The following is a 12,578-nucleotide window of genomic DNA, read 5'->3' on the forward strand; positions in this document are numbered from 1 at the left end:
TATAGATAAATGATTTTTTTTATTTGCATTAATTATTTTGATGATTTTGACCCATGTTCTTTCACTGATATGCGTTAAAATTGTTAAATAACAAACGAAACCGTCAACGCCATCTATACGACTGTAGGCCAAAACTAGTAGCGCCCTCTGAACGAGAATCAAATTTTCTTGATTTTTCGAGGCACGTTTTTTCCTTAGACTGTATCCATCTATTACGGAGTTACATCTATCTTTGCTACCTACCTAGTAACCTTATTGACAATTATTGTGCCCATTTTGGTGCGTAAATACAAAACATTGAAGTAGGTACCTACACTTTGAAGACATATTAAAGAATAATAGATTCAAATCAGATCGATTTGTTTTACATTGAACTTTCTATTTTATAAGTTTTCATTGTAACAAATAAAATGAATTCACAACAAGATTGTCAGATGTAAAGTAATAAAGAAGAAAAAAAATTCCAATTTGAAAAAAATTAAGGGCAGCATAACTGTCAAATGTAAGAAAAAACACTTTGTAATGTGGTATAAAACATAAATATCTGTATAAATAAAAAATACAAAGTTAAAATCGATAATCGAAAGGATAGCGAGAGACCCAAAAGAATAAGTCTTCTAAACAGTTTTGCGCATTTTCGCGGTTAGTTTAGTCCCGGAGTAAAATTTGTTCGAGTAAAATTTGTTCTCTGTGAACTACATAATTTATCCTACGGAGTTAAGCATAACAAAATCACTATACGGAGTTAAGCATAACAAAATCACATTGCAACTGATTACACACAGTTATCTATATTTTTTTTATAAAATCACCTCTATAATGTAAAACATTCCTACTGTGTCCCCTGCGGTCGCTATTTACTTTTGAGCCACTATCGCTGTCGGTAAAAATGCCACGTACGGCGTGTTAAATGACACGGCTAGCGCGTGTCCAACACTACCCCTTTTACCCTTGACAAGACCCGCATTTTTTTGCCCCGGCTGCTACACTTAGAAGGAAGGCTGGACTAGCCTGTCGTATGAATATTTGACTTAAATACGTGCCAAGTTTAAGAGGCTACCCGAGGTTTAATTTCATCGATTTTTGACAAGTTTTGAATCGTATCTCCTACTTTTGCACGACAGATAGAATTATAAGAAACGGATATCGGTTCTTCAATCTTTTATCTCCATTTTTGTCTATCGGATTTTAAACTTTGATGCCAAATATCTCGAAATAATGAACTTTAAAGTAAACATATTGCTTAAAGCCGTTGCTGTTAATATGATAAGCTACAAAAAACATTAGAAAACTAAGGGATTCAGATCGAAGGTCATTGGGGTATGGGATCCCCTTAAAGTAAAAGTTAGTAAGTGTTACAAACTAATAATTTTGTTGTGATTAATACCGACCAACATTTATACTGTCCGCGCGCCAATTCCGTGCATTCGGAGGTCGAGGAAGTGGGGGGTGTGCGCCGCGCCCCTACGAACAAAATGACACTACCCTGTCATGACGCCCAACATTCCTAACATTCCTCAGCCGTGCACGGAATTAGCGCGCTGACAGTACTATATTCGTTTTCGCTTGGTAGTTAATACAAGTTTTCTCGTAGTCGCACCTATCTCTGTTTAACATGGTTTAACATTTACTGAGATTTAAGAGTTTGTCTAAACAATGAATGGCCATGTTGTTTCTAATGACACTAAGCTGACTTTGCACCGAGTCGAATAAAACTAAATGAGGGAGTGTCAATAGAAACATCATGGCTATTCATTGTGAATCAAATAGATCTGAATTTAAATCTATAATAAAAGATTATCTTTTTATTCCTTGTGACTCAAAATGAACACTGACAGAAAATACCAATTTTACGATTTTCTTGCCCAAAACAATGTAATATAACTAGGATTTATTAGTTATTATATTATTAAATATACCTAACTAATTATCTACAAATATTAGATTACAAGAGTAACATGCATAATGATCGATGTTAAACAAATTGTTTACTAAATCATGTTCACAAATTCACTAATAATCAGATAGGTAGGTACCTAATCATTCTCTAATACCTTTTCATAATAATAGGTTTATTGTCGTCGGATACAAAAACATTATTATTTTTCAGATCCTCGATATTATTTGGTGTGTTATTCATAATAACTAGTACATATCGTGCGAAATATACTACTAACCTTGTATTACTAACTTCTAACACTGTTATATTTCTCGACAACGTAATCATATTAACAATCTCTCTGTAATTATTTCCCGGTCGTAGATTATATTTATTTTCCATATTTTCTTTAGAGAGACTCCTTTATTCAGAAGGTATTTTCTTAACATCGCCGCCGGAGCGGTCGATACTCGCACATTGACGTGTTAATGAGCTCTTTGTGGTCGGAAGGGCGGAGCCGGTGTCTTTACTAAACGATTTATGTGCCAATTCGTTGGGTTTTTAAATGGAGTAACGGCTCAGTAAAGACTTATATAACGAATAAAGTGAGTTTACTGTCTGGATTTGGGATCAAACCAAAGTGTTTAGAGTGGCAAAGAGACGTAATTATTTTGGTACGCGTATGCGTTATGAAATATAGATGAGATTCATTGAATGATAAGGATAAAGGAGATAAGGTAGTGTAGAGATACGCAGATATAATTTAACTATTTTATGTCAAAAAAATGGCTTAGCAATAAAAATACATATTATTATTTTCTCTCTACGCAATATGATTTAACATTGTGTGTAGCAATGAGCCAGTGTCGCAACGGGACCAAAGAAAAACGTATAACATCAACTAAATTTGATACCGTCGAAACTAAACTACAGTAAATGGCATTGCCCTCTAGAGTGCCATACAGCTAAAACGAGGTTTCGAATGGGTATCAAAATACTTTTAACTTTTTTTCCTACAACATAAGGCAGAGCGGCGAGACCCGAATGGTCACGTGCCGTAATAGGCGTCCTCTCACGTCCACGCTCGTTCTGCATCGAATGTTCGAGGTGATTTACCGGCGGCACACTTTGTCCATGAGGATTGAGCTAGTTTTTCCAGCATTGTTCTATTTGTTCGGCGGATTCCGCCATTCTTGACGACTTTCAATGGCATTGGGTTTTTGAATACTTTTACTGATGCGATTTTAACTATCTACTGTTAACATTTTGTCATGGAGCGCGCCATGCTCGGTATCAAGCTTGAAGATCGAGTAAGGAATGTCGAAATCCGTCGCCGCACCAAGGTGCAAGACGTTGGTTTCGTCATTACCAAACTAAAATGGAGTTGGGCGGGACATGTTGCTAGGCAGAGTATTGGCAGGTGGACTAAGATGTTCACGGAATGGTGGCCGCTTTCGGATAAAAGAAACCCCTAGCGTAGCGTCCGTTAGGTCGTTCTACCGACATCCGGACGATTGCAGGTCACTTCTGGTTGAGATTAGCTCGAAACCGGGACAAGTGGCGTACTAGAAGAGAGGCCTATGCTCAGCAGTGGGCGATAAAGGGCTTATATGATGATGATGTTAAAAATTTTACATAGGTACTTAGGTACCTATGTTTATTAAAAGTGAGTTAATCCATTTTTATTTTTAGCATTTTACATATAATTTTGAAATGTACTAAAGTAACCCATTTTCATTTGACGTTTTATTTTTTGCCTAATTACAAGATAGATGATTACCTATCATCCACTTACCTAACACATCGACGCATCCGATCATCTTCTTCATCGTACTGGTGTTGATCTGACACATGTAGCAGCCGCGGTCTTCCACCTTCAGAGGTCGAATATGCAGCTGCCAGGACCCCGGAGAGTCGTTAGTGACAGCGTATCGCGAGCTGTGAGTGACTAGCCGCGTGTGCAACGTTAAGATGGTCTGGTCGTCTGCGCGGATCCACGCCACCTGGGACAATAATATTATTACTAATTATTATTCATGATGATTAATAATTATTACTATTTTTTGCATACAATAAAATGCTACTCATTGTGGTCCTGAACCATATGTTTTAGCACTGATCAGTGCATCTCTATGTTCAAATTATACATCTCAGTATGACAGAAGCATACGAAGGGTTAAATTTAGAGAAACTCAAAAAAAAAGTTACTTACATTACTAATTTTCAAATTACTTTTGGCGCCGTAATCCAGTAATTAAACCTTTTTTTTGTTCCTCTAAAATAATATACTTATAGTACAAAAAACGATCATCAAATTATCCTTAGAGATGTAGAGGGTCTCCTAAATAAGACAATTAACTGTCAGGTCAAGGGCAACTTAGTTTAAATATGGTAGTATATTTACTACTATATTGAAAGAAGAAATAAGATAGTAGATAAGGGAGAATTAGTAGAAGTAATATGGTTGCTTAAAGGGGTAGGGGGTTTAAATGGGTGGTAGTGTGTAGAAGTAGGGCTGAGAGTATAGGATATGAGGGGAAAGCTTTTACAATCTTGAAACGATAAAGTTAAGTAATACTCCAAAATATTATGAAGTAAATAAATCTAAATCCATTCATAGACATTTTAAAGGCTGTCTCTAACCAACACACCGTTTTAATTTATGACAAATTAAGGCTTTCTTTTTTTAACAATACCGTCGTATACTTACAGTGTTTTTTTGCGAAATTATATATTTATTAAAATTACGAAGCTAAAAACATTTTGTTGGAAAGAAAACCACAACGTTTTTAGTGATTTCGATACTTAATATCATAGTAACATAATAAGTTTACACATTTATTCACAAATAAACATACATATAGAGTCATCAAAGTGAACGTTAATAGTCTAAAAGTGAGCAATACTATCTAAATATACAAATATTCAACAGATACGAAAATAAATATTAAACATTTATTCTCTTTCATTAAAACGAACTGAGTGCGTAATGAGCCCGTTAAAACGGATAAGTAAATATCGACTGAAGGTTTTAGAGATAAATTAATAAAATTATAGTAAATAACGAACCGTAGCTCGTAGGTTATCCATACTAATATTATAAATGCGAAAGTGTGTCTGTCTGTCTGTTACCTTTTCACGCTTAAACCGCTGAACGAATTTAGTTTAAATTTGGCATAGAGATAGTTTGAGTCCCTGGAAGGACATAGGATAGTTTTTATGTCGGAAATAATCCCCAAAGAGGGTGAAAACGGGGGTGGAAATGAAAAAGTTAATGAATTGCCTGTTAATTGGTGTAAGCAATTAAGCATACTCATACTCATCATTAATAATCATTTATTATCTAGCACAGCGGATCAGCATTGCCATACAACGTGGCAATGCTGCCAGCCTTCTGGGCACGCTGCCAATAGACGGTACTGATTTGGGGCAAATTTTTAATTTATAGTTTATTTTTAAGTTTAGTTTTTAATTTTTAATTTAGTTTGTAATTTTGATTTTTTTATACATAATATTATTATTTATTACATGTTACAACAGCAGTTAGCATAATATATTAATAATATATTATGCTAACTGCATAGCTGCATAGTTAGCATAATATATTAATAATATATTATGCTAACTGCTGGAACTAATGCCACGCAGACGAAGTCGCGGGCAAAAGGTAGTTATAAATAATACAGACCAAAATGATAACGATAAAACGCGTATAATGAATAACTGATTATAAATTATGAATAAGTATTACCGATGCTTATAAATTATGGATAATGGGTTATTGACTAAGCGAAGCGAGGGACTCCCTTTCAGCTTGGGCAAAAATGATTTCCTCTGCACGTCGCATAATTTCTCAACCGATTCGAGTGAATTTTTTTTTGTATATTTATTTTTGTATATTAATTTGTTCGATATTTATGTTGTTTTTGTGTCAATGGAGTTTCTTTATTTTTTTTAAATGGATAAGCTATGAGGACTTGCCAGGTCTACAGCTCTCAGAGCCACTGAGATATAAGGAAGTTATTTAATATCATTATCAATAATAAAATAAAGTCTTTGATAAAATGTGAATAGCAAACTTATTTTAAATTAAATGTATATTTAAGTTAAAGTATTACTACTAATACCTGCTATTAATTTACCTAATTTAAGCAAAACACGCTTCTCTTGTCTTAGATAAATCTACATGGGGAGCTACCAGGAAACAATTAGGATCATATAATTATTACAGTTACGTTTAACTAGTCAAACTTTTATTCGGTTAACATCACACACACATTAAATTAGTAAGCCTCACGTGTCAAACGAAAATTATCTATCATTGTATGATACAAATTTTGCCTTAAAAAGGCATAAATGAAAGAAATAATTAAATGTAAGGGAGGAAATTATATCATTGTGTTAAACAATTTGAATGTCGTTTGTCTAAAACTCACAGACATGTTTCATTTTAATTGAAACATTATGGAATACGCCTCAAACGATTGTGACGTTTGCGCGACATGTGTTTATACGAAACAATAAAGTTTCCGTCTTTTGTTCTCTTATTACATTGTTTTAGAACGTATATTTAAGAGAATAATACACATGTACCTATACCTTGTTTTTACCTCGAAGAGGAAAACATTTTACACTTTAATATTAAATATTTATCGTTTGAGCGCTGAGGATCACGATATAAATTTTAATTATCTTCATAATGGGATATTGTTTAATTTATAAAAAGCAAATAACTTATTAAAATCGTTATGGCAAATAAATATGTTTTAGATTGACATCTACGTACGACTGATATATGCCTAACAGTGTATTAAGATAACTGAGGTATTTATGATTTTCGATAATTAACAAACCAAGAGACGTATTGCCGAGCATAGCTATGCACATAGGAACATAGGACAGTTTCAGCCTTTTCCCCTCACGCTCATTATTGTCCGCCATGTGTTACAGTGATCCAGTACCTACTAATCTCATTTGGTTGTAATTTGTAATAAACGTTAAGCTTGACAATACAAGCTCGTTTATACAGTTACTGTGCCGACCAAGTTACGAACTCCGTTCCGTTCTGTGACTATACCAGCCAGCAGTTACTGCTGCAAGGACTCAGAGGCGTTGGTCACAGAAGAGAGGGAGGGGAGGAGAGGCTCATCGAGCTTGCTCAAATGCACGTGCTGGCACGATCCAGGCCGCCGGTCAGAGGTGTATGCTACGGGACGCTAACAACCTCCGTCCAGACAAACCTGCTCCGAGCCCGGGCGTGTAGTCGAGACTACTCGTGGACTCCTCCCTTCACCTGCCGCCCCGGTATGCTCAACTTGACCCTCCTGACTGAGACACCGGTGAGCCAATAATACAGGTGGGGAGTGTGGGGCGTGTGCAGTCGAGGATAGGAGTTGACATGAGTAGAAGAACCAGACCGAATACTAGCATCGTGCCCAGTGTAGGGAAGATAGATAAATACTGGTGTAAATATGTACGAATGGATGACTGCGATTAACTTGTGGGCGTTGTTCTGAGGTTAATTGTTCGAGCACTAATCCCTCGTGATCGCTAGGCTCGTAGTCGGCATCAATCGAAGCCCTTTAATAGTTTTCGAAGGCACTCTGAGAAGACACAGGGTAGTGGTCATTACAATTACATTATTATAGGGCATTCACTCAGCCTTTATCTTTATCTTGAGCCTTTTCCATACACGCTTGTACCACGTCGAGCACTTGACATCTTGGAGTTGCGAATAGTTTCTTGTTGTCTCGTACTAAGTAGTCGATGGTCACTGATGATGATGATACACAGAATAATGGCACTTAACAAGTAACACTGTTACGCGTACTGGTACCTTAATAGCACTAGATACCGTGAACATTTTAGGTAATGAACATACTAAACTGGATATTTAGCACGGCGCACAGCTCACACTTTGGCACATGAAAACCACAGAAACACATATAATTGCATCGAACATAAGAGCACTGCACTATTATTTTAGTAACCTACAAATAAAGACAAGTATGCTGTGCCGACCGAGTTACGAACTCTCTTAAATATTTTTGGTATTTATTATTATATCCGATTGGTTCCTTAAAATTTTGTAGACAAATTTTTTCACAGACAAGCAAATCTAGCGCTGATGATATAAAATATTTTAAGAGATCTCTACCACCATGGAAATAAAGTGCTGTGATGGGAAAATCCCGCCTGTAATCTTTTTTAATAAAAGTTTGCAATGACAGTCGATGACGTAAATTAATTATTTTTTAATGACGTACACCGGATAAGTTTTTGCGTCGCGTTGAAATTCGAAGTTGATTTTTATTGTTCGAAATTTGGGCCGAGCTTTAATTATGCTGCTGCTACCTCGTTGGAAAATAATTTATTTTGTTATTCAGAAATATTAACCAATTATTTTTACATATAAACATTACTTGTCTTATATTATGTATTATAAAACGGATAAGCTACAATATTACTTGTATAAAAACTGGCAATAAAAAATAAAAGTTATAACCTGCAAATTAATTATTTATGTAAACATCATGTACAGGTCCAATTTGCTGGAAGCAACTACGATTACAGTTTGCTTTATGATCATAAAGCAGTTATCGGAGCATAATACCTATAAGTACATAATAATATACTTAAAAATAACACTTCAATACGGTGGCATTTGCCTATATGCACGTTGGACTTTTTTCGTAAACAAGAGCACCACCATTACTTATACGCGGTGGCTAAAAAATAAAAAATAAAAAATAATAATAATAATAATAAAACGTTTATTCATTTAAATAACAAGATCCATTTTGTTAGTAATCTACAAACTAAACCTAAAAAGTATGTTAGTATTCGTACTTCACTAATGACAACGTATTTTTAATTAAGTGTTGCATTATTGAGCACTCATTCCTTACAGCTATTGTCTTCAGGAGGCTGTTTGGGCTGTCACGTATTCTGTTCAGAAGCGATGCCATCTTTTTCCGCAGCAGAGCATTGAAACTGTCTACGCGTGCTTCCGCGAACATGGTCGATGCACTGCAGAAACGTGACAACCCCAGCAGCGCCCTGAAAGCATTATTATACTGGACGCGCAGAGAGCTGAGCGACCGTTGCGTACAGTCCACCCACAGTGCAGCCGAGTACAGCGGAGTGCAGTATGCTCTAAAGAGCTGACTGCAGCTGCAGGTGTACACCGCGCGAATTTGCGAGCGAGCATGTTCGCCCGAACCGCCAGCGCTCTGCGCTCCCGTTCTACATCTTTTGTTTGTTTGTTTGCCATGCCCTAACGGACGTCGGCGACCACCTTTGCCATCTCTCTCCTGTTCTTAGCCATTTCTGCCAGCATGGCTGCGTTATCGACGTTCGTCAATTTTTTTATGTTGTCAAGCCAGGTGACCTTCCTTCTTCCCCTTCCCCTCTTGCCATCAATTTTTCCTTCTAATATTAGTTGTAGTTTTTACCGTGATCAAAACTTCTAACTTTTTATCCATTCTATTAAATACTTCCACATTCGTAACTCTATCGGTCCAGGAGATTTTTATCATACGCCTATATAGCCACATTTCAAATGTTTCTATTTTCTTTTCCATAGCCTTATTCAGAGTCCACGTTTCGCAGCCTTAGAAAAGTACTGATAGTACATAGCATTTCACAAGTCTCCAACGAAGCTTTAGGTTGATATCCTTGTTGGTGTAAATAGACTGCATTTTTACAAGGGCGTTTCGCGCAATCTCTATCCTGACACGCATTTCCTGCTCCTTGTCCCAGTTCTCGTTCAGCCAGCAGCCCAGATACCTATACTTTTGTACTTTTTCTATCGGTGTATTGTTTAATCTTAAAATGTGTGGAGTTGTATTAGATTTGCTTACTACCATAAATTTAGTCTTGCTAATGTTAATTTTCAACTTGTAATGATTTATTTTCGAATTTAAACGGTTTAATAGATGTTGTAATTCTTCAGCACTATTTGTTAGCAGGACGGTGTCGTCTGCATATCTTAGATTATTAATATACTTCTCACTACATTTAATGCCTATATCAACCCCATCAAAGGCTTCCGAGAAGATACGTTCGGAATATAAGTTGCAAACGCTCGGGGATAAAATACATCCTTGGCGGACGCCTTTTAATATTTCTAAGTCTTCGGTGGCTATATTTCCGACTTTGATGTGAGCAGTTTGATTCCAGTACAAATTTTTAATTATTCGAGCGTCTTTGCTGTCAATATCTGTTTGATAAATTACTTCCATAAGTAGCTGGTGATTTACGGTGTCGAATGCTTTTTCGAATTCGATAAAGCACAAAAACACGTCTTTTTGATGCTCCAAACAGTTTTGTACCAGCACCTGGACCGCTAGCAGAGCTTCTCTTGTTCCTAGACCGTTTCTAAACCCAAATTGAGTTTCGCTGATGCAGCTATCTATCTTACTAAATGTTCTGTAGTGTAATACTTTAAGGAAAACTATTAATACGTGGCTCATTACACTGATTAATCTATATTCATTGCACGTTTTAGCGTTAGGTTTCTTGGGGATTGGTAAGAAGGAGGACTTAAGCCAATCGTCTGGAAGGACTCCAGTGTCATATATTTTATTAAACAATGTTACCAACATAATATTGTCTTCGGTTACCGCGATAGTTACTCATGAAATAAAACTATGAAAACGGATTATATCGCGTATATTGAATTTATAATACCCGTCCGTTGACCACGGACGCTGTAAAGAGTTCGAAACGTCGGGATGTATTATAAATTCAATATACGCGATATAATCCGTTTTCATAGTTTTATTTAATGTTACCAACATGTTAGTTCCAAATTCACCCAGTAATTGAAGTAATTCTCCATGCAAATTATCAGGCCCTACAGCTTTTCCGCTTTTTAAGGTTTTGATGGCTCTTTTTATATCTTCTTCTACAATTGGGAGGCCCCCAATTGTAGAAGAAGATATAAAAGTATTCGTCATGGTTATTCCCAGGCTCCATTCTAGTGTCATTGAAAAGCTTCTTAATATAGTTTTTCCATTCTGTTCTTTTCTCATCAATATGGCCGTTAATAACTTGTTTTCAGAATTTGTTAATTTACCGGTAAGATGTTTGCGTCCGGTGTTAGTGAAACCTTTTACTTTTTTATGCAAGTTAAAGTTATCGTGTTTTAGGTCTAGCTCCTCTATCTCCACGCATTTCTACATCTACATCTACATCATCTTTTAAATTGTCTGTTATCCAGTGGCCTAGATACTTAAATACCCACATACCCGTTGCCAGGGAGGTTTTGGAATTATACTCAGCAACTTTTACTATGGGACCAACCCCGAAATCTCGAAAAAAATTTGGCTGTTTCATACATTCTGGCTGGTCCATTTTATATGGGAGGGTAAAGTTTTTTTTCGCGATTTCGTGCTTTGTCCCATAGTAAAAATTGCTCAGTATAATCCCAAAACCTCCCTGGCAACGAGAATGCGCTTATTTTTTTGCCAACCTGTATATTAGGAGGTGTCTTCTTAAATTAGTAACCAATTTTAGTTTTGTTTTGTGTTTATTCATATTCGTATTTAAAATCTCGGAACATTTCTTTTGTATTTGCTTACGTAACGACAGCCCGCCCCTAGGAAATTATGGTTAATCGTCGCTAATTCAGACACGTCGTCACTTGTTTTTGCCTGCGAACCGCTCATTTATTTTTGGTGACTATTAATAAAGTGACATTCGGATGACGTAAGGGCTGTTTTTTTATTCCGTAGACTAAAATGACGTTTCATGTGTAAGACATGACATTTCTTAATACCACATGAAATGTCATTTTAGTCTACGAAATAAAATAAAAACAGAAAAAAAATCACGTTTGTTGTATTGGAGCCCCATTTAAATATTTATATTATTTTGTTTTTAGTATGTTTTTTTGTTATAGCGGCAACAGAAATACATCATCTGTGAAAATTTCAACTGTCTAGCTATCACGGTTCATGAGATACAGCCTGGTGACAGACGGACAGACGGACAGCGGAGTCTTAGTAATAGGGTCCCGTTTTCACCCTTTGGGTACGGAACCCTAAAAACAGAATATAGTCGTCATCGGATGGAACGAATTGAATGTTGTAAAACTATGTTTTCACTTAAATAAATATTTGAATTATATCACAAAACTATTTTTCACAAAGGCACTTTGCGAAAACTAGTGACTAAACTAATTACTTAGCACTCTCCTGGTAAGGGATTTTTTTTAGGAACTTCGGGTCAAAAAAATTGTTTTGACATAAATTGCGTGTTCCAAACGGATAAACTGTACATCGGTTTGCTTTTTTTTTGCGTACATCATCAGATAATTCATAAGTACAGTTGAACCTCGATAACTCCAAAGAGGATATAATAAGATAGAGCGGTACTGTCATAGTAAATTTTGTAACCGCTGTGAATTCACTGCCATCTATCAACATACTTTAAAACTAAAAATGAAGATTTATAAAAATACGTTAAAATATGTTTAAATATGGATAAATGTTTTTTTTTATTTGCATTAATTATTTTTAGATGATTTTGACCCATGTTCTTTCACTGATATGCGTTAAAATTATAAATAACAAACGAAACCGTCAACGCCCTCTATACGAGAGTAGGCCAAAACTAGTGGCGCCCTCTGATCGAGAATAAAATTTTCGTGATTTTCGAGGCACGTTTTTTCCTTAGACTGTATCCATCTATTACG

At 35.9% G+C, this 12,578-nt stretch overlaps 1 protein-coding gene across 1 annotated transcript in view; it reads right to left on the reverse strand.

The window, feature by feature from the left end:
* Nucleotides 1-12,578, reverse strand: part of LOC134748815 (lachesin-like) — a 90,664-nt gene that overhangs the window by 21,875 nt on the left and 56,211 nt on the right. Inside the window, exon 4 of the mRNA XM_063683621.1 lies at nt 3,675-3,882. Coding sequence (XP_063539691.1) covers nt 3,675-3,882 — 208 coding nt within the window. The remainder of the gene's footprint in view (nt 1-3,674; nt 3,883-12,578) is intronic.

The sequence above is a fragment of the Cydia strobilella genome, chromosome 17 (assembly GCF_947568885.1).
Source record: "Cydia strobilella chromosome 17, ilCydStro3.1, whole genome shotgun sequence".
NCBI classification, from domain to species: Eukaryota; Metazoa; Arthropoda; class Insecta; order Lepidoptera; family Tortricidae; genus Cydia; species Cydia strobilella.